The sequence below is a fragment of the Leopardus geoffroyi genome, chromosome B1 (assembly GCF_018350155.1).
Source record: "Leopardus geoffroyi isolate Oge1 chromosome B1, O.geoffroyi_Oge1_pat1.0, whole genome shotgun sequence".
Classification (NCBI taxonomy): Eukaryota; Metazoa; Chordata; class Mammalia; order Carnivora; family Felidae; genus Leopardus; species Leopardus geoffroyi.
The window spans coordinates 35,882,337-35,909,808 of record NC_059327.1 but is presented as its reverse complement, the minus strand read 5'-3'; the positions used below and the strand labels follow the sequence as shown (position 1 = coordinate 35,909,808).

General features: G+C 51.1%; 1 protein-coding gene across 4 annotated transcripts in view; it reads right to left on the bottom strand.

Moving 5' to 3' along the window:
* The window catches only part of GFRA2 (GDNF family receptor alpha 2), an 85,625-nt gene that overhangs the window by 48,274 nt on the left and 9,879 nt on the right, over positions 1 to 27,472 (bottom strand). For 3 of the 4 annotated variants that reach the window (XM_045457988.1, XM_045457978.1, XM_045457994.1), the window contains exons 3-4: positions 25,339 to 25,422; positions 5,392 to 5,746 (exon numbers count right to left, since the gene is read on the bottom strand). In XM_045457988.1, coding sequence (XP_045313944.1) covers positions 5,392 to 5,746; positions 25,339 to 25,422 — 439 coding nt within the window. The remainder of the gene's footprint in view (positions 1 to 5,391; positions 5,747 to 25,338; positions 25,423 to 27,472) is intronic. The other variant, XM_045457998.1, reaches the window with a different exon arrangement.

Sequence of the window (27,472 nt, the reverse complement as noted above, 5' to 3'; positions counted from 1 at the left end):
GGCCCAGGCAGCCAGGGCAGCCCCAGGCTGGAATCTATTTATACACATCCTCAGCACCCAGAGGTTAAATTACAGCCCAGGACATGGCACAGGGCCAGCACCGAGTTATTTATATCCTCTTGGCAGACCAAGAGGAACGGGGCATTTCAGAGGGCCTCTTCTAAACGAGGCCTGAAAGGGACACAGTTTACAGGACAACATAACCATCCTCCCCACAGCTTCCCAGGCACATACAGCACATACACACACACACACACACACACACACACACACACAATCCAGACTGTCCTTGCAATAAGTATAAGCAGAGAGTAGACATCAGAAGATTGTGTTAAAAAAAAAAAAAGTAGGTCATGGCCCATTGGGGGGCTAGGGTGAGAGAATTCAGCCAAATTCCATGGATTCATTCCAAGAGATTCTCTGGGCTTTCCAGACTCCGTATCAGAAGACTTTTAAAGGAAAAGCCTCTCCTGGACTTAAGTTTACAGCTCTAAAGGCTCATGGGATACAAACCAGACAAAAGCCAGAGACAGAGCATTCAAATTCAGGGCCAGTTGGAGCCAGGGAGCAGGAAGCTTCCACGCTGATCCTGGTCCAAAGAGTCAGGGGAGGATTCAGAAGTGCTTCCCATAAACCCTGGCCCCAGCACAGAGATGTCCTTGTTTAACCAAAGGCTTCTTCAAACCCCAACACCTTGTGTGTAGTGACATTTCATAAGACAGCACAGTGGAGTCTGTTAAATATCACACTGGGGATGTACAAGGCCTGCCCCTGGGTATGCCACAAAGCAGATCAACAGACTTGCTTTAATGCAGTGCCAGTTGAGGTGGGCTCTGGCAGAGCTGTCCCCCAGGAATCCTGGGCCAAGATTCACTCTTAATGAATCTTGGGGCATAGCCAGGCCCCAACTCCCCCAGCAAGAAAGCGAAGGGGCCAGGCAGGCTTGGCAAAGTGAGGACTGGGTGCTATAGCACTGGAGCACCAGGCATGTCCCAAGAGATGCCTGCCAGCAAGAGCCTCATTCTCCAAGAGTCAGCCCAAAGAAGCTTTCCCATGATCCCCATCAAAGTCAGTTTTGTCCATTAAAGTGACCAGGAAAGGAAGGCTTGGGGTCTCCATTTCCTGATCCAAACGTCACGGCACTGAGCTCACCCATTTCACAGTAAAGATTTCCACCTGTGGTGCCTATCTTGGAGGGCAGAAACCTGGAAGGATCCAATGCTAGGCAAGAAAGGGAGGGTGCTTCTCCCTAGGCATATGGAGAACAAAGTCTGGGCTACCTCTTCTCTTCATGCCCCCCTCCAGCCACCCATCACCTCCTGGGCTCCTCCGTGACATGGGGAAAGGGTCCATGGGTCCGTAAGTCAGGCTTGCAAGAACATGGAAAAACATCAACTCCTCCCCTTCCAGGCCTGTCCCTAGGTCCTTCAAATCTGCCCTCCCATCCCTTCTACCCCAACAAGGGGTCTCTGTTGTATTCTCTTGTGCCAAGAGCTCATCTTCCCAGAAATATACCTCAAGTGGAGGTGCAGGAGGAGAAAGCTGCCCCCAAACCCAGACTCACCGACCTGGGAAGGGTCCTTGCAGACTGGTGAGCATCCCTATGTGATCAGTGAAGAAACCAAGGGCATGAGGAGTGAAATGGCCCACCTGGGACCACTCAGGAGACCAGGGGCAGGTCTGCCAGCTCTAGGGTGACCACGGTGACCACTTCCACCCACCACCTATCAATCTGTTTCGCCCCAGTGTACTTCAAGCCTCAGCTCTGAGTCATAGGCAAAGCTCCCCAGAGAACACCTGGCCAGGCTTTTATAACCCCCAGGCCCTGCCAGCCCCATCCTGGATGCAGATCCTCCTTCAGCCCTGTCCTACCACTTTCAGGACCGCACTTTAAATCTGTTCAGGAATGGAAGCTGGGCAGGGAGGGTTAGAGGAATGCCCGGTTCTAGACCGAGAGCTCACCCTGTCACCTCATCGTGGAGCACCTAGAACTTCAACACTTGACCGAATTCAAACATCTAGAGACTGCACTGTTGGCGGGTCCTGCGATCGCTGTCTAAATTTATGTCCTGTTGCATGGAGCCTCCTCCAGTTGGCTTGGTGCCTCTCAGAGGCTGTCAGCCCTTAGCTCCAGGGACGCCTCATTCCAGACTCTCTCAACCCTTAATCTCATTGAAACACCCCTTCTGGTTCTACAATATGAGGCTTAATCCCCATCTCCCGTTTCTGGCTTCCCCCACCCCTGGAATAAGAAACAAAAAAACCCCTCCGGCTCTTTAAACAGACACAGATGTTCTAGAAGCCTGAAATTATCCTGCTCTCAACTCCCCCCCTCTCACTCAGGACCATGGACCTCCCCCACCCCCACATCGAGGAACCACACACACTGTCCTCCCTTAACACAGGACTCATGAAGGGGATGCTGGTGCTCTTGTGGCTTGTCTGCTACCGCTCCTCATGGAGACGGCTGAGGCCGGCTCGTCCGCTGGCCTTGGTGCACCTGGCCCACAGGTGCGCACAGGCTCCTGCATGTTCCAGCCTGTCGTCACTGGACTTGGACTCAGGTTGGCCCTCCAGTTCCCTCCCAGGCCCAGCTCCTAATCCATCTGTCATTCCACATACACTATGTGTAACAGCCTGGTGGGTCATGTCAGCACTTAGAAGAAGGAGAGGATGTTATGTCCATTCAATAACTACCATGCTCCCTTCCAGTGTGCTCTGGAACTCATGTGGGCCATCATGGTCCCACTTTATCCCAGCCACCACGAGGCACAGAGCTCCAGCTCAGTGACTGCTAGATCGCACCTGAGGCACTGGCTCCCGACTTCCTTTGCAGGGCCCTGGGTTTCTGCCTCTAACCATCCTCTTGTTGTATGTGTGGTTTGTTTTAAATCACCTCAATCAGTGTCTGTAAGTGACAAGGCCTATTTTTTTTAAGTAAGCAAAAGAGAAAAGCCTACCATCTTCACAGCTTTCCCAAGCCCTGCAGCGAGCTCTTGGGATCAGGCCTGTCTCTGAACTCAGGCAGTGCTTGTTTTCCAAACCAAAACAGCACTTCCCCTTCATCAAACACGCTCCCCCGCCCCCCACCGGCACTCCCATGGTAGAAAGAGGCCTCTCTTCCCCCTGCAGCCTCTATCACGGGGTGTGTGTGTGTGTCTCTCTCTCCTGTGCGTGCATGTCCTCAACAAGAGGGTTTGCCTCCACTTCTGCTTCCCGCCATGCCTGAACCAACTACAGCTGGTTTCTACCCGCCACTCACTCACTCACACAGATTCACACACTCCCTCTCACACTCATGCACTCTCAAACTCACACACATCCATACGCCCCCCCACGTACACACTCTCACACTTCCTCACAGGCACACTCACACACTCTCTTGTACACACATGTACACACCATGAGGCACCATGTCTCAGTCACCCCCTCCCTCAGGAACCCCTCTCTCCTGGATTCTGGCCCACTTCCTCCTAGCTATCCTTCCACCCTCCAAGCCTCCCTGCCACAAGCCCCACTTCCTTTGCCCCTCCCTGAATAAATGGTGTTTCCAGAAGAGTTCTGCCTCACTATCCACACCAAAGGCTTCTCTCATCACCTAAACACTGAGGATGCCCAAATCTGTAGGCCTCTCCAGCCTAGACTCCCTCTTGGGCTCCACCAATCCACCCTGCACCATTTCACTCACTGCTGGGGCTTTAATCACCAACGAGGTGCCCATCAACTCCCAAACCCACTTCTCCACTCCAGCCTCTTTACTGAGCATGCCCCAGACATTGCCTGGGGCATGGCAATGGTCCTCCAGGCACCTCAAATGCTACACACCCAAAACCCCCACACACACTGAATGGCTCCTTCATCCCATAATTACTTAACTAGGAAACATAGTGGTCACCGTTCATTTAATCCCTTCAAGAAACATCTGTGGAGTGCTCACCATGTGCCAGGCTTTACGTGTAGGACGAGGTATGGAGTAAACAAAACAGAAATGACTTCTGCCTCCAGGGAACTTTCAACCAATCACCCAGTCCTGTCAAGTCTACTTACCAATCATATCTGAAATGATACACTTCTGTTCATCCCTACAGCCACTAACTGAGTCCAGGCCAGGATGCTACACTGGAAAAAGCAGTGTGGATGGATGGATCCCAGCTCTGCAATGTATGAGCTGTGTGACCTTAGGCAAGCTACCTTCTATGTCTCTATTTCCTCTTTTGACAGATAAAGATGATAATAGTTATCTACCCGGTAGTTTTGTTGTGAGAATTAAATTAGACAAACCATGTAATAAACCAGCACCCAGGACACAGTAAGCAATCTCTGAATATCTCTGCGCCACCATGGCCTCTATTTCTGCAGCAGCCCCACCTGTGGCCTCCCCACCTCACAACCCACACTCCATGTGCACCCACCATCTGCAGTTCCCCATGAGGCCAGGTTCTCTCCTACCCTCCAGCCTTTTGCATATGCTTTTCCAGCTGACACATTCCCTGGCTTTCACCTTCTCATTTTTCAAGGTTTAGCTCAAGGCCCCCTCCTCTAGAGCCCCAGACTAAAGCAGATGTCCCTACCCCATGCTGCCTCATCTGAGAGCCACTACACTGGGATCCCTGCTTTGTCTGTGTCCCCTTCTGGACAGGCTGCTCCGCAGAGAGCACAATGTGCTTCACCTCTGCACACCCAGGTCTTAGAACTGAGCGCTGGGTGCAACAGGGACTCAACAAATGCTTAACAACAAACAGGGAAGACATAAGAACTATACAGAAGCAAATTTCAACTCACGGTAATGACAACCAAAAAAAACCTTGCTAATAATCAGGCTATGCTTATTAAAATGGAGTATACACCAGGCTCTGTGCTAAGCTTCCGACACACATCATGTCACCTAATCCTCACAATAACCGAATGTGGACATTTTTACTCCTGTTTACAGGTGAAGGAATGGCAGCGACTCGGGAAATTTTTACAACTTGCTCCCAGTCACACAGCTAGTAAGTAGAAAAGTCAAACCTGGGCAGTCAGACTCGAACCCACACCCTGCCCCAGCACCAGACTGGCTCAGCTCTCCGTGTGTAAGGAGCTGCCTCTGCGATTTAGGAGGGCCCCATCCTGCCCGCCACATGACCTCAATGGGACACGAGGTGGCGGTTTCCTTCAGGAGTGGGGCCGAATTCACTGAAGGTCCCTTCTCAGCCCCGCAGGCTCTAGGGTCTATGAAATTCTATGCTCGCTGGGTTGTTCACCGTGGATTCCCACAGTGCTAAGCACGAGTGAACACAGAGAAGGCAGACAAACCGTAAACGCGGGTCAGAACGAGCAAGCGGACGGCAGGTGTCTGCGCGCGCACGCCGGGGCCCGGGAGCGCGGAGCGGGGGCTGCGGGCGGGCATACCGGCACAGGTGGTCGGTGCGGCACACGCCGCGGAGATCCAGGCAGTTGGGCTTCTCCTTGTCCTCGTAGGAGCAGCTGGGCAGGATGGTCTGCCGGCGGCGCTCGGCGCACGCCCGGTCTCGGCAGGAGCAGAAGAGCATGCGGTAGGTGTACTCGCCCGGCACGCGGTCGAAGAACTGGCGCAGGGCCTTGTGGCACTTGCGGCGGTTGCAGCGCTCCGCGGGAGAGATCTCGCGGTTGCAGATGGAGATGTAGGAGGAGCGCAGCTTCTTGCAGTTGTCGTTCAGGTTGCAGGCCTTGGCGGCATCCAGGCAGTGGTTGCTCTTGGCACTGGCCACCGGGTCTGCCCCTGTCCCTGGGGGTGAAGGAAAGGGAGGTCAGGGGCCTGCTGGGGCACGGGAAGACCACCGCCACAGGCCCACTGGGCACACCTCCCAGGGTTCAAGATGCCCTCTACCTAAGTTTCCTCCTCCGTGAAACGGGTCACCCAACAGGCAGTAAGGATTAAAATGGAGGAATACACAGCTTAGGACAGCACCTGGTGCACAGCCAGCCTTACCTGTGGTGAGTCAAGATGATGAGGAATGTTAATCCAGGCTCATTTAAAACTTACCACAACCCAAAAGGCAAGCAACTAGCGGGGAGTGGGTTGCTCAGTGGGTTAAGTGTCTGACTCTTGATTCCAGCACAGGTCATGATGTCACGGTTTGTGAGATAAAGCCACCCAGCTCTTTGCTGGCACTGTGGAACCTGCTTGGGATTCTCTCTCTTCCTCTCTCTCTGTCCCTCCCCGACTCAGGTGTGCCTGCTCTCTCTCTCTCTCTCTCAAAATAAAAAAATAAACATTTTTTTTTTAAAGGCAAGCAACTAGGTAGGTGTTCATGCCCTGTTCACAAAAGTGGATAATGGGAAATAAAATGACTGGTTCACGATCACACGACTGAGTGGCAGCTGAGGCAAGATGGGCTCCCAGGCCCCTGAGCACCCTGCAATGGCACACTTGAACAGGCTTCTGCTCTGGGTACTGCTGGCATTTAGGGAGGGACAATTCTCATCATGGGATCTTCAGCAGCCACCACTACCACCACCCTCACCCCCACCACAGGACCACTGAAAACTGTCCCTACACATTTCAAAATGCCACATGGCAGGGGTGCTACAGCAGCTAGTTAGCATGGAGAACCCCTAAAAAGGAAGCTCCAGGTGGGAGCCCCGGAAGTAGAGGTAAGAGGCTGAAGTCCAGCCTCAGACTCTAATGGGACTGAGCGCATAACCAACTAAAGGGCGCATGTGCTAGATGTTGGGACTCGGCCGTTAGCACCATGGCTTTGAGCTCTGCCATTGGAGTGAGATGTCTTGGACACGAAGCAGGATTCCCACAATCTGTAAAGTTCCCTTTGTGCTGGCTACCCCACCCCACAAGTCTCGGCTCTTCTAAGGACCACCTGACCCTCCACTGCCAGCTGACCCCACCCACAGTGCCTCTTGTCCATCCTGATGACAGACTGTAGGGAGGCAGGAATCCAGCCCATACATGCCCACCTGAGACATTCTGGGGAGAGCCAGATGGGAGGCCACCTAGCCCTACCTCTTGATTTTACAGCTAAGGAAACTGACACGGTGAGTGGGCAAGGCCACCCAGCACACTGGTGGTAAACCAGAGCAGGAACCAGGTCATGCCAACACTGTGTACACCAGAAGAATCATCAGCTTAGGTTTTAGGATGGATGAGCCTTAGCCTTTTCACTCATTCTTCATCTAGCCAGTATTTCCTGAGCACCATCCACTTCATGCAAGGTCCTGGGAGGTGGTGGGAAGGACGCAAACTGAGGCAAGCTAACACCATGCCCCACACCCCGCCTCCCGTGGCCAGCCCAGGTGTCCGAGCATTCCCAGCACCATTCCTGGTGTTCAGGTCTCTTGGTCATTAAAGATCTAGCAAACCCCACCTCTGCACAGCCCTCTCTTGGCTAGGTGCTGTGTCAGATAGAAATGTGTAAGAGGAGGCCCCATTCTCAAAGAGCTCACAAAAGAGCTAGGAAACCAAGAAGCAGTAGCATAGCAGTTAAGACTGGGTGTTATAGAACTGAGCCATCTGTATTCAACTCCTGGCCCTGCTACTTACTAGCTGTACAGCTTTGGACAAATGACTGAATCTTCCTTTGCCTCAGTTTCCCCATCTGCAAAATAGTACCTACCACATAGCACGGTTGTGAGTGTGAATGAGATAGCTCATTTTTTCCTCTCTCCTGCATGATAATTTTGCTCTGTCTACTAGATCATCCCCATCAGCTACTATATCACCCATCTTTAAGGGAAAAAAGCCTCCTTGTGACCATATAGCCACCATTAAGGTAATTCTATTTTTCTGCTCTCTTTTAGAGCAAAAGCTCTCAAAGGAGTCATCCATACCAGCGATCTCTTTCTCCCCTTCTGGTCTCACCTGGACCCACTGCAGCCTAGCGTCTGCTTCCCCCTCTTGCCAGTGGTCAGGGATCCTGGGGCTTCCTCCTCCTCAGCCCATCTGGACACTAGGCACAGCAGGTTACCCCATCTGGCCCTCTTTCCTCACAGTCTTGCCCTCTCCACTGGGCTTCCTGCTGCCACCCTGCATTCACTTTCACAACTATCCACCTTTTCTTCCAGGGCTCAGCCCCTCTTCTCTATGTGCACCCACTTCCCAGGGCACTCATGGCTTGTCCCCAGCCAAGCCTCCCCGTGAGTACAAGATTCACACGTCCAGCTGCCTGTTTACTTGCCCACTCCACCTGAAAGGCTGACACTGCATCCCAACCTTAACAGGCCCCAAACCAAACCCACACATTCCCCCAATGCTGTTCCCCCACCCCAGTTCCCCTCATCTGTATGAAAACAACTCACCCTCCCACTAGCTCAGGCTAAAATTCTAGGTACTCCCTTGACTCCTCTCTCATTCACACACCACGTCAGAAAAACCAACCAGTTCCACCTCCAGAATACATCCGGGATCCAACCACTTCTCACCGCCACTGCTGCTCCCAGTGTGGTCCAAGCCATCATCACCACATCCTGGCAAGAGCCTCCTTCCAAGGCTCCCTGCTCTATCCTCACACCCACCCCACCCCCTGCCTCAAAACAATCCTCTCATCGCAGCTGGAGTGAACCTTCTAGAACATAAGGCAGAGAGATAATGCTCCTAGGCCTCAAAGCTTCCTATGGCTTCCCCTCATTCAGAGGCTTGGGCCTGGTCTTCAAGGCCCTATATCTGTGCTGTCCAATATGGTAGCCAGTAGCCACATGTGGCCATTGAACCTGAAATGTGGCTAAGCCCAAAATGAGATGTCCACACCAGATTTTGAAAATACACTCCAGATTTTGAAGATTCACTAAGAAAAAAAAAATAGGAAAGCATTTCATTAATAATTTTTTAGTTTGACTATATATTGAATCAATAATATTCTGAAAATATATTAAGCAAATGTATGGTTAAAATTAATTTTACTTGCTTCTTTTTACTTTTTTAATGTGGCTATTAGAACACTTAGAATTATATAGATGACTCATATTTCTGTTAGCCAGCACTGCTCTATGTGACCTCACCTCCTCCTCCTGGTCACTTCCTCCATTCCAGCCACACTGGCCTCCTTGCTTTTCCTGGAATGTGCCCTGACCTCAGGGCCTTCGCACTTTCTGCTTCCACTTCCTGGAAAGCTCTTCTCCATGACCTTTCCTCACTTCTTTCAGGTCTCTGCTCAAATGTTACCTTATCTGTGAATCCTTTCCGACCATATACGTAACAAGAAGTCACTCCCTTTACCCTTTCTCTGATCTCTTTTTCCCACAACTCATCACCATCTGCCAGAGTATACACTTCCTTAGTCATTTGTTTGTTTGTGTTACATATAAACTCCATTTGAAAGCAGGGGCTTTATTGGTTGTACTTACTGCCATATCCATACTTCCCAATGCCTGGTACATGGTAGGTGTTGAATGCAAATTTGACGAGTGAAAGAATAAATGTACTTAGAACAATATCTAATACGTAACAAGTACTTAGAAGTTGTTGGCTAATACTATTAAAGAAGCCAAACTAATGTGGGAGCCAGCAATAGTGGTCAATACAAGGCCATGTCTAATCAAGTATCAATGTAAGGGCCCAGTCCAGAAGGACTCAGATGTGAAAGTCAGGAGACAATGGATGAAGACTGGGCCTCACCTCGACACCCTGCCAACAACAGCCCTAGAATGGCAGAAAAAGTTCCCTCTCTTCTTGTTGTGAAAGCAAAAGGGGGATTAAGGCCAAAAAGGAATCAAGGTTGGTTTTCAACTCTTTACTAAAGGCCTAGTAGGTGCAAGCACTTCCCCAGAGACCCAGCTGGAGACAGGGGAGTGGCCCATGGCAGTGCTAAGCTGTGCATCAGGGAAGTCAGGGTGCTGTAGCAGCAGAGAGGAAAGCATCCTGCCCAGACCAGGGGTCACAGAAGCAGTGACATCTCAGCTGAACCTACAGGATGAGTCAGAGGAAGCAAAAAGAGTAGGAACGGGGTCCCAGGCCAAGGGAACAAAGAGCTGGGGCAAAAGCTGGGAGGACCTGACAGCAATTCAGGATGCCTGGACACAGAGACCGAAAGTGAGGCCCAGGAGAGCACAGCAAGGGCTTGTCCCCGGTGGGGTGCGGCCTCCCAAGCTGTCCCCTAAGCTGCAGCCAAACCAGCCTGCCCGCATCGAGATCCAAGGACACACGTCCACACAAAGGCTATTCTGGGGGCACCACCTCTACACCAGCCAGGTTGTTCTTCTGTGTTTCTTGCACCTGTCAGGATGCTGACAGGCAGAGGGGAAGAGCAAGCAAAGCAGCCTGGGGCGGAGGTGGAGGAGAGCAGAGAGTGAGGATGGAGGGGGCCCCCAAAGAAGAGCAGGGCGACAACGCACGCGGAGGAGCAGCTAATTTAGGCCCGCGGCTGCTTTTAGGTTCCCCAGGTGCCCTGTTCCTGCTCCTCTCAGCGTGTTCCTGAGCTAATGCCGCTGTAATTACAGCCTCAGTGCCTTCCATTTGTAGTCTGAATAGTGAAAGCTTGTGCTAGGGGGGTGGGAAATGTAAACCCCTGGGCCAAAACTTGGTAAATTTCCTAGAAAAAAAAAAAGACAATAAATGTGGCAACAGTAACAGCAATTGCCTAGTTACAGGGAAGATGCCCCTTCTGATCCTCCCTGAGCAGGTACCGGCCCTGTGGAGAACCGACCCAGAAGCTGGCCCAAGCACGGCTTTCCCTACCAGTGAGGAGATATGTGCCGGGGGAAGGCAAGCCCACCAGACAGCCCCTTCCCACATCCACTGTCTCTCCTTCACCACTAAGCCCTTCTCCCATGGGTTCAGAAGGCTTTGTTTTCTCTTCAGGAACCCCTACTGGGGGAGGAAGGAGAAATGCTGGATTGCAAACAACAGCCTCACCCAGTGTGGGCCTGAGCCCCTGAACTAAAATGTGCAAAGGGCAGGGAGGGAGGCCCCTGCTACCCCACCCCTCCGTCCCCCGCAGAGACCACACAGGAGCTGAGAAGGACCCAGGAACTAGAAGTTCATCATAGGCCTGGGCCAGCCAGCTCTCCATACTCACTCTGCTCCTACCCACGCGGGTCTCCCACGCCTGCCGAGAGGAGCCCAGCTGGGCCAAGGAGTAGATGAGAAACAGCTGCCTCAGGGTGTGTGAGTGGGGACTGAACCATGCCTGGTACTTTTCCAAAACCGCAGTGAACTCAGCCTCCCAGCTCCAGCCCCTGGGGACGTGGCTTGGCTTTTTCACGCCCTTCACGCCCTTCCCTTCTTGTCCCTCCGTGACAGCAGGGCCAGGAAACAACTGCAGAAGGGCTCCCTCACCCCAGCGAAGCCTCAACCACCTCCCCTCTTCCCTCCTGGGGGGCTCCCCTGAGCCAAAGACCATGTGTCCCTGGATCGTCAAACTGGTATCTTTAAAATATCCGTGTGACACCATATGGAGATGGGCTCACCACACAGCAGTCAAATTTCTCTTTCAAATCTCTTAATTCTCAAATGAAATCTTTAAATTTCTCAATTGACTCACTTTTTTAAATTTTTCAATACCTACCCGGATTTGTCCTAAATGATAACATCTATGTTAGTTCTGCATTTTTCTACTATGTGTTAAAATGCACTGTTGGGGCGCCTGAGTGGCGCAGTCGGTTAAGCGTCCGACTTCAGCCAGGTCACGATCTCGCGGTCCGTGAGTTCGAGCCCCGCGTCAGGCTCTGGGCTGATGGCTCAGAGCCTGGAGCCTGTTTCCGATTCCGTGTCTCCCTCTCTCTCTGCCCCTCCCCCGTTCATGCTCTGTCTCTCTCTGTCCCAAAAATAAATAAACGTTGAAAAAAAAAATTTTTTTTTAAATGCACTGCTATTAAAATAACAACACTGGGTGGCTCAGTTGGTTGAGCATCTGACTCTTGATTTGGGCTCAAGTCATGAGATTGAGCCCCACGTCGGGCTTTGTGCTGACAGCATGGAGTCTGCTTGGGATTCTCTCCCTCTCCTTCTCTCCCTGGCCCACCCCCACTCACACACTCTCTCTTTCTCTAAAATAAAAATAATTAATTAAACAAAATAAAATCAAAGTATTTATTCTTATGCCCATCTCCCATTCCCTCAGCAGTGTGCCTGGTCAGTCTGGTTGGTCTGGTCAGTAGGAGGGAAGTAACTGATTTACAGTCAAGGTTCTTAAATTTCATTGCATTGGTTGAGTCACTCGAAGTGCCTGTTACATGCAAATGCACAGGCCCCATGCCTTTCTGTCAAGAGCTCTATGGCTGGTCCCTAAGAATCTGGATTTCACAAGCTGCCCTGTGACTCTGAGGCTGCCTTCCAAAGTTGCAGAACCACTGACTTGGAGCACAGGCTGAGTTGCCAATGCTCATTCCTCAAATATGCACACATCCCACCCAGCACACCATTTACCAAGCCCACCCTCAGCAGAAGGCAATTTGTAGAGCATGCCTTCTGGGGCTTCACCCCCCCCCCCACCACTACCCAAACAAGAAGCTCATCAAGGTAGACTTTCTAACAACCAACAGACCTCTTCCCATGGGAACAGAAATAAGATGCTCACCATTCTATGATACTTGCAGGCTAATGGGTCCTCGGGTGTTTCTGCTCCCTTTCTGGCCTTCCAGGAGTCTGCCAGCCTGGTTGCTTGCCCCTAACCCCTTTTCCAGCTGCAATGTCCAGCCCCAAGTCCACACTGAGCCCCTGGGCACCCACACAAGTATAAGACTCTGACGGCTGCAGGGAGTGAGAAAGCTCCCATCCCACCTCGTTTAGAAACAGGCTAAAAGGAGTCTACCCTGGCCCCATGCAAACACAGCATGTATACACACAGAAACACGCTCATATATACAGGGGTCACAGCCACACCGGCTGCCTTCATGCACAGCCCCCAATTTCCTATCAACTGCCAGTCAGTCACACAGCTGTCAGTCAACAAATATTTTCAGATACTGACCACATGCTCTAGAAATCCAGCTGCGAACTGGAAAGACAGAGTCCCTTCTCTCCAGAGGCTTTCAGTCTAGTGAAAGACCAGTAATAAACATATAAATAGTAAGGTAATTTAAAGTGCTGATGGGGCACCTGGGTGGCTCAGTTGGTTGGGCATCCGACTTTGGCTCAGGTCATGATCTCACAGTTTGTGGGTTTAAGCCTCGCATCGGGCTCTGTGCTGACAGCTCAGAGCCTGGAGCTTGCTTCAGATTCTGTGTCTCCCTCTCTCTGTCCCTCCCCCACTTGCACTGTGTGTGTGTGTCTCTCTCACACAAATAAATAAACATTAAAAAAATTAAAAACAAAAATAAAGTGCTGATAAGTGCCATGAAGAAAATACATAAGGAAATTCAGAAGAGAATGACTGGGGTCTGGAAGGGGCTGTCCTAGGAGGTAACATCCAAGTTGAGATAGAATGATGGGCAGGAGTAAAATGTGCAAAAAATCCAAAGTAAGAGAATCCCAAGCAAAAGGAAAAGCGGGTGCAAAGGTCCTGAGACAAGCATGACCTTGGTGTGTTCATAGGCAAAAGGAACCATAAAGTGGCTGGAGCTTCCTTAATGAAGTAAAAGTAAAAGAAGAAGCCACAGGTGGTGGTCTAGGTAGAGTGGTAACTACAAAGATGTCAAAAACTGAGCCCATTCGGCAAATAACTTAGAGAGAAAACCAACAGGATTGGTCAGATGCTGAATAGGAAGAAAAAGAAATCCTGGAAAACTCTGAAGTTTTGGGCCGGAGCACCAGGTAGATGGTGGAATCACTTTGTGAAACAGGAAAGACCTAAAGGGGAGAAGGAGGGCAGAACTGAACACATAATTCTGTTTTCACTGAAGTTTGAGATGCCTACTAGATGTCCAAGTGGAGATACTGAAAAGGCAGAAGAATCAATGAGTCTGGGTTGCAGAAGGTACATCTGAGCGAGAGGCATAAAACACCATGACTGACATGGAAGCTATTTAGTGTCATAAGACTAAATGAGGTTGCCTAGTTTGAGGGTGACAATAAAGAAGAGGAAAGGGGTCAGGACAAAGCCTTGGACATCATCATGTAGTGGACATTGGGAGGTGGTGGAAAGTCAGGAGACACTGGTGTCATGGAAGCCAAGACAAGAACTTCAAAGAAAAGGACAGTCAACTGAGTCCAAATAATTAGGGACATAAGGGTGAGCAGAAAGGCCATCAACAATGAGATGTCAACAAAACAAACTAAATAGGGATGGATGGAAGGCAGGAAAGGTGGGGAGCTAAGGGGAGCCCATCTTCCCTGTTGGGCTATAGCCATCTGCACCATCACCTCCACACCCCTCAGCCTCATGAGGCCATCCACACCCAGCCACCACTCAAGATTCCCTGATTTTCCCAACACGGAGCACTCACTACATGTAAAGCACTGCTAAGAGAAATGAACCAAACCGGCAATGCTCCTGCCCTCCTGGAGCTTACATTCTAGTGGAAATGAAGAGATTATAATCAAGTAACAAATGGAAAATTACCCTTGGCCTGAGGCTCGCTCCACAGGCTTCACAGTGTCCCTGCTGGGGGCCAGGCGGGTGACTATGAGCAGGAACTCTGGCCCAACTGGGAGGCAGAGGACCTGGCAGGGCCATCAACTAGCAGAGCAAGCATGTGCAGACAGGTTATGTGACCTCTTTGAGCCTCATTTTCCTCACCTGCAAAATGAGGATAAAACACCCAGGCTGCTTACACACAGGACTATGCTAAAGATTAGACTGGATAATGTAGGTAAAAATGCCTCACACAGTTTCCGGTCCATGGCACATGCACCATAAATGCTTGTTTAAGAATGTGTTCCCCGGCTGGAAAGATCTTCCCCCACATCTCTGTTTTCACATAACCCTGCTAAAAGAAGTCTAACCCATGCACCTCTTGCCCCAGCCTCACACACAACACCCGAAAGATAGAAGGGTCCCCAGTCACTCACTGGTGAGCAAGAGACTTCAGAGCACCCTCTGCTCATCCAGAAGCCTAAGAGAGCAGCACCTCCAGGATCTTCCTCTCAGCTGGGAGCGGTGGCCAGGAGCCCCATACCATCTGCATGAATGCATCTGCATACCGTCGGCTTCCCCAAGAGATGACCTTGCACTCCCAGCATGCCTCGCCTGCCAGTCCTCTGTCCTCACTCAAGGCCCAGGGACCCAGCGGGACCGCAACCTTCATTCCCACCGCTCAGGGTGCCTCCCTCCGCCCCCCACCAAGTGGCAGTGCTAGTCCAGGCTCCCCACCTTATATCCTCAACCTTCTCTGGGACTCTCCCCTCACCTCCATCCCCACACAACACGCAGCTACCCCAGCATCCTCCAGGGTCAGCTGTATTTTTGGAAGCAGACCAACACACCAAAAGTCCATTTGATGAATGGCAAATTCACTGAAAATCGATTCCAAAAATCGATTGCTTTTTGAATATCATTTTATATTTTGTCAAATCTTAACCACCGTTGGTATGCTTTCTCCAATTCTTCAAAAGGCATATTAGGCTTAATTTTGTGTTTTAAGCAATTAAAAATTAAAATTTCATTATTTCACACTTTAAGGGACTTTTTCAGCCACTTTTGAGGGTTCTATGTCTTTTTAAATGTAGTTTGGGTGGGTTTGTTTGTTTGTTTGTTTAATTAGGATTTTTACCATGCTCACACCAGTTCCCACAACAGCATATCAGCTTTAATTTTGTATTTATAACAATTAAAAGCCAAAATTGAGGCATTTCATATTGATGTGATTCACCTGTACCTTCATCAGCATTTTTTATTTGTGGTGAATGGACGCAGGATTGGAAGCACCAACCATAAGCTAAATTTTTTTACTGATTATGAAATAAACTTTTCTCACCATAAGAAGTCCTTCTTCTCAAAGAAATTCCAAAAAGCCACCTACAGTTGCTGTTTTTACCTTGCTACCTCACATCCTCTTTTCCATCCTCTCCAAATCAAGCTTCCAACCCACAGCCCCACTAAGGACACTCTGGTCAAGGTCATTAGTGATCCCCATGCTGCCGAATGCCACGGTCATGTCTCTAAACATCTCTAACTTGACCTTTTGGCTACATTTAGCATGTCTTACCCCTTCCTCTCTCCTGAGACCCGTGCTTTTCTTGGCTCCCCCTGGTACCCTTCACACTGACCTTCATCAGCCTCCTCTGCTAGCTCTTCGTCCTCTGCATTGGAGAGCCCCCACCTACCTCCCCCACGGTCCACACACTCTCACTAGGTGACCTCATGGGTCCAGAGCTTTAAACACCATCTATATGCTAACGACTCTCAATCTATATATCAACCCTAACCTCTCCTCAGAACTCCAGGCTTACATCCAACTGCCTACTTGGCATTTCCAGACAGAGGTCTAAAGGTCTGACTAGTATCTCCAGCCTACTGTGGCAGACAGAGAACTCTCTTCCCCCTTCCCCATCCTGATATATGGCAGTCCCATTGTTGTTCAAGCCTAAATTACCACAGTTGTTCTTAGCTCTGTGCCACCACAGATCCCAGATCGTACACCCTACTGTCTTAGGACTCTGGCCAGTGCAACAGCCTCTAACTGCTCTCTGGTTCCCACCGCTGCCCATGCCCCTCCCTGCCCCATGATCCACTCTGTCACAGCGCAAGAGTAAGCTTTTCAAAAGCATAACTCGGGGCGCCTGGGTGGCTCAGTCGGTTAAGCGTCCTACTTCAGCTCAGGTCACTATCTCGCGGTCCGTGAGTTCGAGCCCCGCGTCGGGCTCTGGGCTGATGGCTCAGAGCCTGGAGCCTGCTTCCGATTCTGTGTCTCCCTCTCTCTGACCCTCCCCCATTCATGCTCTGTCTCTCTCTGTCTCAAAAATAAATAAACGTTAAAAAAATTAAAAAAAAAAAAAAAGCATAACTCATACTGTGCTTCTCAAGTGCCTAAAATCCTAGAAAGGTTTCTCATCACTCTTAAAATGAAATCCACAGTCCTTAACTTACCTGCAGCATCCCAGTGATCTGGCCCCTGCCTGCCTAGGTGCCCAACCTCCCAAACCACCACCTCCACCTCACTCGCTGGGTCCCAGGCCCCACCCTCCCTCACAGTGTCCTGCCCTGGGGACCTTTCCCTAGATGTGCTCTCTGCCATTCCACAGACTTCCCATGGCTGGATCCTTCCAGGGAGTCCGATTTTGGCATTCCCAATCTGGATGACCCACCAGCCACCCTGCCCTGTCCTCCTATTTAATCCTTGCATGCCATTCAGCACTATCTTTCTGTTGTTGCTGTTAATTTGTTTGTTGGCTTGTTTTCTGTTTTTCTCTGTCTCAGGCTAATCGAAATAAGCTCCATAAGAGCAACAGTCTCCCTTGCCTTGTTTGTTCACTGACATTTCCCCAGCACCTAGAACAGAGCACAGCACCCAAGGGATTTTCCTGGAGTCTAAAGAATGAATTCACATACACATTGCTTCTGCAGGAGGGGACGAAAGCATCCAGAAGATGACATAACCTCCACACTGTAGGAAGCCCCAAAATACACATACAGAGGTTTAGTCCACTAATTATTTTTGTTAATCATGTGAAGATAGCCTTCCCATCCTCTAATGTCCCTCTGTATTCACCCCTGCACCAGTGTTCTCAGGGCTTCCCTAGGAGGTAGAAAAGAGGGCTGAGGGCAGTGATTGTTCCCCTGACAAAAGGGCCACATCACCCCCTCCACTTTTTCATTCCCACTCAGGCACAACACACACACACACACACACACACACACACACACACACACACCACCTCACACACACATACCACCCCACCTATACATACACATACCAATTCATACATACATTCCACTCCACAAAGACATAACATGCTCACAGTGCACATGCGCACACGCACACACACACACACCTCCCTCCACACACTCTGACCCCAGTCAGACCTGTTCCTTTCTTTCAACAGCCTAGGGGTTAAAGGAGCGCATCAACAGATATGGTTGGAAGAGGCATTCCCAGGGCAGTTACCCAAAACCTGCCTTCCACCAGGATAAATCAGGTGAGTATAGTTCATGGCTAAGCCAGGAGCGTGCTCAGGGGGTGGAGAGGGAGACAGAACCTTGCAGAGCCATCTGAGAGCCTCTAAAGAGCAGAGACCTGGCCCAGAACCACCCCACATCCCCACTGCTGGCAGAGCCTGGCTTATATACCCAAGGGGAAGCAAGTAGGTGCCCCTGGGAGATATTGTTTTAGAAGTACCAGAAAATGTCTTCACCCCAAAAACCTCATCCCAACCATGACATGTCAAATTTTACCATTACAAAGCCTTTCCTTGGGGTTAAACTTTGTTCTCTCTTGTTCTACTCATTCTTTCTTTCCTTCTCGCCTTCTTCTTTGGACACAAAGGCAATGAAACATGAAGTCACCAACACCCCACTCACACCTTAGTACAAGCAAATCCTCCCACCCACTGACAGGAGCCCGAGTCACCAGCACTGATAGGAGAGGGGAAGAAATGAAACACAAGGGGGAAACGCCTTGGCACCCCTTGATGGGGAGGCTGGCCTCCTCCCAGGTGCTCCCACCTGCTGCTCAGCATGGCCGGAGTCACTGCTCACCCGACCCCATCCACCTAGTCACCTCCCCTCTCCCTGTCCCCACAGTCCCTGTCTGCCCCACCCCACACCAGCTCTCCCTGGCCACCAGATGAATTCTTCCCGAAAGGGAAGGTGTAAGAGGTGACAGAGCTGCGGCTAAAGCCCAATTTTCGTTGACACTCAGAGACTCTGACAGCTGTTAGAAGAAAAATGTGATTTTGAAATTTAAATAACACACTTCTGCATTCAGCTCAGGGAGACAACCTGAGGATAAGCAGTTTATCACCTAAGCCACCATGCAGAGGGGCAGGGAGAGAGGCTGCCTGTTCCTTCAGTTCCTCCCCTGCTATCCCCAAACCTCCCCTACTACCACCTCACAGGGGCTGCCTCAGAAGGGGGTTTCTGAGAGGTACCAGCCCACAGGCTGAGGCTGAGCCAGTAACACCCTGGCTCACCCATCCCTGCTAAGCAACATGAAGGGAGGAGGGACTGGTGACACGAAGGCTCAGGCCCCCCCCTCAGAGGAGCGGGGGAAGGGAACAGGCCTCCCTAGGCACCCAGCAGAGCTGGGTCAGGCCCCACTATGGCCACTGAGGCAACCTTCACAGGGGACTGGCTCTGGAGCCCAGTACTAAGCCTCTCCCTCATCCAAGGGCAGCTCAGCCCCTCCCCAGGGACCCAGGCTCCCTAGCCAAGCAGTCATGCACAGCTCCATCCAGGAGAAGTCTGGGGCAGGAGTCCCAAGGGAAGAGACCCCAGAGAGGCCAATCTCCCATCTGCCACAAGGGTCTGTATTCACTGTTCTCAGAGCCTACCAGGCCCAGAAGATGTGTGGTTCCTTCATCATCCCAGGTGAGCCAGGCCTCCCTCTAGACCATGACACTACCAAGAATGGCATTCCCAGACCCCCATGTCTCCTCTTCCAAGACTTTCCTGATTTCCCCAGGATACTTGAACTCTCACGGCAGCACTTGGTCCACACTGCCACCAACAATAAGCCTCCTCATGGGTGTCTAAGTGGGTGTCTGCCTACCCCAGTAGACAGTGAGGACATGAGTCTGAGTCACTCTAAAGCAGTGTCTGACGCAGTATCGGGAACACAGAGAGCTCAATGTTTACTGAACAAAACATGTCGGTCCCCGCCCCATCTCTCCCATGAAGCACTTATGAGCAACCCGCCCTTCTGTAAACCTCAGATACTCCTAAGATGCAGCACACACAGGCCCCCTCAGACTTGCTTGGCCCTCTTCATCACCTTTCCTTGTCCGGTCTAACACCCCACACTAAGCCATTAGTTCCCTCCAGTCCTCAACAGTGCTGCCCTTGGCCACCATCTAAGGTGCCCCAGTACCACATGAGGAACCGTGCATGTGTCCCCACCAATCCTCACCAGGCAGGCCCAGCCACTCCATCTTACAGGTCAGTAAATGAGGTCCAGAGAGGTCAAGTGACCCGCCCTGTGGTCTCCCAGCTGGTAGGGCAAGGCCAAGATTCAAATTAGGTCTAGCAGGCCCACCCACTAGTCTAGACCCACCCACTAGTCTATCATCTATGGATATGTAGTAGGAGCACAGCACAGTGCTAGGTACCCCCAGACAGGCATGGATGCGTAGACACAGAGACCAACAACCACAATCACAACATGTCAGAGTGTGGTGGCGTTCATCTGTCAGGGGCCACCCGCCAGGTTCTGGGCAGGGACAGGGTTCCCTCCACTCCTGAGCCCCCAAAAAAGGGCCACTGGAGCCTAAAACAAGAACATCCTTAGGCCTTTCCTGCCCCCACCCAAGCAAGACTGCCCACCCCAGAGGCTTACTGGCCAACTGAGGCAGACGCCGCCCACAGCTTCTTCCTCCAACCCACAAAAGGTCCCAGACCCAGATGTCTTGCCAGCCTCCACGTATCCCCATCCCTCCACAGTGTAGCTCAACAAGGCCAGGGTGGCTCAGCAGGGGCCCCCAGGTCCTACTTGCCCTGAAAATTGCCCAGTCACCTCCCACTCCAGCCCCCACCAAGCACTATCGTGGGTGGGAGGCAGCCTCGTGTCACCAAAAGGCTTGCAACCATTTCCCAAATGCAAGCTTCCAGGCCAGCCCTGCCATAGCCTGCCATATTGCCCTTAGAGAAATCACTCCATAATAAGTTTTAAATATTGTAGTGCAATATGCCCCAGCTCTGGGTAAGGATTTACCTGCAGTATCTCATTTAGTCCCAACAAAAATTAGAAGGTAGGTGTTTCCATCAGCCCCTTGCTGTGTAAGAAGAAACCAAGGTTTAGAGGCACCTGCCTGAGGCAGACACTGAACAGGGGTGGGAGCAAGGACTTGAATCCCAATCCAGTCTGTCCCAGTTCTCATGGTCTCAGCTTCCTTTTCTGTCAGGGGAAGAGGTGGGCCTAGGTGATCTCTGAGTTCCTTTATAGCTACAGAAAAGACAGGTTTGCATAAATATGCTCCACACGCATGCATCTGCTAAGGCCTGCATGGGATGGAGGCCCTGGAGGCCCCGTCCCTCACCAGGAATGCACAGCCTGTCCCTGAGGCAAGGCCCGTGACTGCGAGGGAAACCACTGCCTGGGCCTCCCAGACCCTTGCCCCTCACAGTGAGGGCCTCCCTCCATGTGGACAGAGAGGTACCACTTCCCTCACTCTCCATGGAACCCTTCCACAACCTCTCTCTGCCTGAATGATCTCTCCTTCCCTTAAGAAGCTCTTCTTCTCTTCACCTGTTCCATCCTCTCCTGCAACCCCAGATGCGACCAGCTGGTATTCAGTATTCACAGGGTCACACCCAGGAATGGAGGGACTCTCAACTTCAGCTCCCCAAACCCCCTGTCCCCTACTAAACATCCTCAGCAAAGAGAGGATGACTAATTCTGTTACCCTACATCCATTCTCGGTGAATCCTCTGTATCAACCCTGTCGGTAGGTTATCACGTTCCCATTTTACAAACATAGGCACTACAGCTCAAGAAGGCCCAATGAGGCCCAAGATCACACTCCCCTAAGTGGTTAGGTTGGTGGGGCACCTGGGTGACTCAGTCCGTTGAGCATCTGACTCTTGATTTTGGCTCAGGTCAGAATCCCAGGGTCATGGGACCAAGCCCTGCGTCTGGCTCCATGCTCAGGATGGGGCCTGCTTAAGATTGTCTCTCTCTCCCTATCTGTCCCTCTCCCCCCACCCCCTTCCCCTCTCAAAATAAAAAAATTAAAAGTGTTCAGGTCAAGATTCAAACCCTGGACTATCATTTCAAGGCCCACACTTTTTGTGCACTGGACTAACTCCCTAAACACTCCATTTTATGCTTGCAAGGGCAGCTGAATTGCTAGAAACAGGAAAAACCTCAGTTCTCCATGAGCACTCCCTTCCCACCTGGATGCCTCAAACATCACTGTGGCCATGGTTCGGGGCACAGCCAGACTGCTCTCCTCCTGGCCTTAGACTCAGGGCTATCGGGACACCAGTAATCCTACTCCCAGTCACTGACCCTAACCCTAAGCCTAGTCTTTGAACTAGGCAGATCAGAGGGGAGGTTTGCCTTTACCCCAGGGCCTCTGGCATCAGAGAGTGCTAGAGGAATCCTGGCAGCTTTTTTGCCAAGAGAATCCCAGCAGGACTTTCTAAAAACCAAACAGACAGAGGAGGCCAGAGATAAAGAACACATGTTCCAGGAGGACCCAATGACAGGGGCCCAAATTCTTAGGCAGTAGATGTTAAGGATATAGTGGCAACTCAGCCCCAAAGATACAGGAGCACCCTTTTCTGAGTTCCTAGGGCCCTGATTGGGGGTATCATGGTGTAGAGAAGGGCCACAAAGACCCATGCTCCCCACTCACAGCCTTTCCACACAGATGATGGAAGAGGCAATGCACAGTCAAATATGGGTGTGTAGAAGTGGAGAAGGGCTCCATACAGTCCTACAGGGTGGCAGCCTTATCATCCTAAAGCGCCAGTACAGATCTTGGGTCCCACAGGCCAGGCCTTCCCAGCTAGCAAGCCACAGGCAGGTGACATATGTGCCCAGATACTGACCCTACGGGGTAGCCAGACAGGGGCCCATGTTCCCCTGAGCTCCAAGATGCTCTGCTCACCCTAGTATGCCAGGCAATAATGCCACTGTCTGTGTGCCTTGGTGGGAAAAAATTAGGGAGCCCTGCTCTAAGGTTAGGTCTTCCTTCTTCCAAAATGAAACATAAGGTCTGCAGCAGGGAAGTGACCTGCCCAAAGCCCCTCAGTTAATTTGGGTCAGAGAATGTAGTGGTACCCGGGCCTCCCAGCCCCCCATCCAGCCTTCCTTCTGCTGTGTGCCCCACCCTGGCCCACTTAGTTTCTCAATGGCCTGGCCAGGGCCCTCCACCCAGTTATGTGCCCAAGTTTCTCCAACAGGGCGACCCATGCACCATCTCTGCAGCTAGGTGGAGAGGGGTCAACAGGAGCAATGAGGGGGGAGCTGCCAAGACCCCGAAGGCACCCCTCCATTCTATGGGGAGTGGGCTCCAGAGCCCAGGGATCCAGGGTCATGTGGGACCCAGTTTCACCTGGGAAGTAGATAAAGAAAGCTGATTCAGTGAGCTGAAACCCAATAATTTCCTCATTTGTCTTGTCAATGTCCTTGTCCTGCAGAGTATCACGCCCATCGCATAAAGATTTTCTGCTAGAAAGATGTTTAGTGTGAGTCTGGGAAGCAGACCTCTGACCTTCATCCTTCAGGGCACAAGTCAAAACTATTTCTTTGTTGGAGATAAACCCAATGACTCCCACCCATGTAGTAGTGCTCAGCTGGCAGGGTGGGGAATGGTTACATCAGGGCTGCAAGGCATCCCTACTCCATCATCACCTGCTGATGATATTCTCAACCTGCACCTGAGCCCCAAAACTGTCTCAAAAGGAGTGGCCAAAGGTGGATTTCTATCCAAAACTAACCAGGATCGGCTCTGAAGTCTCCAATTCATTCACCACCACCCCAACCACCGCCAGGGCCCAAGGGTATATCTAGACGGTCACCCTTTGGCCAGTGCCTCCTTTCTGATGGGGTTCCAGGATTTCTCCCACCAGGTATATAGGTATCTTCCCATCTCAATCCCTTAGAGCATGTATTCTCAATAGGAGCAGAGAGTATCACCCCCAACCGAGCAAAAATCGGTTCTTGGGCAGGCAAAAAAAAAAAAAAAAAAAAAAAAAAAGCAGGTATTCCTTGGCACTTGCTATGGACCAAATTGTGCCCACCAAATTCATATGCTGAAGTCCTAACCTCCAATGTGACTATACCTGCAAACAGAGCTTTTAGGAGGTAATTAAGGTTAAATGAGGTCATAAAGGTGAGGTGGTAGAGCCATAATAGAACTGGTGTCCTCATAAGAAAAAGAAGAGCTTTCTCTCTCTCTCTCTCTCTCTCTCTCTCTACCCCGCTCCCTCTTTCTTACCCTACCGCCACCCCACCCTGTGAGGACACAGTGAGAAGATGGCCATCTGCAAGCCAGGAAAGGAGCTCTCACCAGAAACCAAACCCTGCCAGCCCTTGATCTTAAACTTCCAGCCTCCAGAACTATGAGATAATAAATTTCCGTTGTTTAAGCTCCCCAGTCTATGGTATTTTGTTATGGCAGCCAAAGCAGACTAAGACAGTATTTCTCTACAGAGAATTGCTTTTCTCCTTAGCGGGGCCATAATGGAAAAAGAAAGTTTGAGAAACACTCTCCTAGAGAATTCTTCATTTGAAAGGGTTTAGGGTCTTACAGGAAAGTCTTTCATTTCACAGTTTAGAGTGCTGCTTCTCTACAACACTAAAGTTGTGCCCCCAAGAGGCATTTGGCAATGTCTGGAGACATTTTTGGTTGTCACGACTCAGTGGGCTGCTACTGGCATCCAAAGGGTAGAGGCAGGGACACTGCTAAATATCCTACAGTGCACAGGACAGCTCTTCCCACAGGAGAGAATTATCCAGGTCAAAATGTCAGTGGTGCTGCCATTGAGAATGGTTTAGAGCAAAAGAAACTTCAGGAGCCTTCACATTCTGCCACAAAACTTCCTAGAAACCTGAGGCCTGCAGCCTTGTCCTGTAACAGCCTGCCTGGCCACCTTCAAGCACCAGTGGTGGCTCCAGGAGGAGCTCACCCCCAGCCCCCACAGAGCAGTTCCCAAGACTGGAAGGCCCCCACCTACCAGTGCCTGAGCAGGGGCAGCTGCCCTGGGCCCACAGGTCTCCCAGAGGCCAGAAGGAACAGGCCAGGAAGAAAGAACCAACAAACTCATCGGACTCCTACCCAAGGACCATAGCAAGCAAAGCTACACAGTCCTTCTCACTTCCTGGGGGAGGCCAAGCAACAGAGAACCAGAGGCTTCATGGTGGAGTTCAAGAAGAAGACCCCTCGAGGAAGGAGAATCCCAGAGCAGAACCGATAATAGTGATACTACCGCCACCAACCACAGCTAATAGTTCCTATCCGGGACCTGTGCTGTGCTGCCCAGCAGCTCGCTGAGCACTTTACAACCATCGACTCATTTGGACATCATGACAATCCAAGGTAGGTATTGTTCCACTGCACAACTGAGGAAACTGAGGCACAGAAAAGTTGAGCAACTTGACCAAGGTAGAATTCCAAAGTGGAAGAGTTGGGAATTAGAAAGAAGGACCCAGGAGGGCAAGACCAATAACAAACTGGGAGAGTGACACCAGGTTTCAGATTCAAGACCTACTGCATGGTGGGCTCGTTCCACCACTCCACACACAACCTTGGGGGTGGCTGTTATGGTTTCCTCTTTTACAGATGAGGACCCGAAGCTCAGAAGCAGTAAGGGGCTCGCCAGTGGAAGGCAGAGCCAACTGAAGGCCAGGGCACCTAGGAGGACTGGGAGGCCCCAGCAAGAGCCCACTTACCTGAGAAGATTGAAGCAAGCCTGAAGATATCCGAGAGGCGGGAGGTCACCGGCTCATAGGGTGAGGCTTCATAGAACTCCTCACCTGGAAGAGAGAACCAGTGTCATGCACAGGCCCACCCTTCCTACAGGACTAGATGAGAGCAAGTTATGAATGAAACAGTGAGCATTTCACACAGGTAAGTTCTTTCTCACCAATTAGAGAAGTCCCCACAGCAGGTCAGTACTGCCAATACTCTCCTCTACTGACCTCCCTGCATGTCCAGCCCTTTCTAAGGTCTTCCAAATGCTTCTTGAAAGAAGGCACTGGGGAGGTGCCCATGGAAGGCCAGGTATAAATCACAGGATTTGAAGCCAAAGGCCCTCCAAAGTCATTCAGTGCAACTTCCTCATTTCACAAGAGAGGACCCTGAGGTGGGCCAGGGAGGTGAAGCAACCTGACTGAGATCACACAGCTACTCACGGCAGAGCTAGACTAGACTCTGGTCCCCTGACCCTCACACCAGCATTCTCTCTCATCACACTAGGTTGGCTCTGCCCGGGCCATGTAAGGGCAGAGAACTTCCTCTTTGCTTCCCATCATGTGACCATGATAGGGCTGAAGGTCTTCTCAGTGGAATCCTGATCCCCAGCTTGTCTGACTGACTCCCTGCCACCTGATGGCTTCTCAGACTTCTCCTCGAGGCTTCTGGGTGCATCAGAGATTCAGTGAATGGAAAAGCAAGTGAGTGACAGGAGATAAATGGCACAGGGATGCCCTGGAGACCCACCGCCTCCTCATGGGGACTCCCGCCCTTTGCCAAAACCTCGGCAGGAGAGGAAATATCCTCTTGAGACTTTACTGCGAGGAGAAATCAATGGGTAATCACTCAGACTGCATGTTTGTGTTGAAGGGGCGGGGGAGACAGGTGATGACCCACAGCTTCACACATTGATTTCCTATCCACCCAGGACCCAGCACCTAAAGAAGAGTACATGTGGGGTGGTATCCATGGTGGCCACCTGCAGGAAGGTGCCAGCCATCCAGAAGAGGGGGCTTGGAATCTGCCTGTAAGGGGCGCATTCAGCCAGGCCCATGAGGTCACCCAGAGGCTAGCACTCCAGGCTTGTCCAGCCCTCTGCTGGTTCACAGAGAAAGGCATCTGTCTGCTATATCTGGCAGACCCCCCAAAAATGGTACAGATTCCCCAGATGTTCATTCTCTCCCTGGAGAAATGTCCTCCACCGTTCACTTTACCCTATACCCTCATGCCCTGCAACACCCAGCAAATGCGTTACACACAATGGGTGCCCAAGTGGTATCTTACTATCCAAAGGTTATTCTTTCAGGCCAGTCCCAATCCCACCTTTCCCCTAGACTGTCACAGGGCTGTACCATCTCAGCAAACTCCACTCTACCCACAGACACTGGAGAAACTCCCGATGGTAGGGTTACGAGCCATTGTTATTTGTTAGGGCCAAATAATACAAGAGCTTTTTGTAATAAAAATGATGTTACACTAAGCCTTCTAGGTACCAGCACCATTGAAAGTGCTTTAGGTGTACTAACTCATTTAATTCTCTCGTCTATGAGATAGGCACTACCCTTTGTTTTATTGATAAAGAACTGGGGTACAGAGACGTTAAGAAACTGGCCCAAGGTCACACAGCTGGTAAGTGCCAGGTTTCAAACCCAGGCAGCTGACTCCAGAGTCCAAGTACTTAAACATTATGAATACTGTCTCCAGAAGTAAAAGTGTTATTGAACCAAACTGTTCTTACACAAGTAGCGCTGTTGTTTAACTTTTTAGAGTCAGTCTTATGCCAGCCAGACTGCTCCCCCAGACCAGGTCCTTCCCTCCCGTATCTGGCAAAGCTAGGCCCGCGGGTATGGATCAGCTAGTATGACTGACTGGGGGCGGGATGGGCGGGGGTGGAATCTCTTGGGGAAAACAGCCTCTTCCAGGACTGGCTGGAAAAGGTGCATCCTATTTAAGTCAACCCATGCTGCCTGTTCCTGTAGCAGAATTCACCAGTGGGAAATCAGAGACCTGGCCACACGGGCATCCTGGCAACCAGATTAAACTAGATCTAGGATGTCACATTCCTGGGCCATGACCTGGGAGAGGCCTTTGCTCTTCACATCTGAAGGAGCA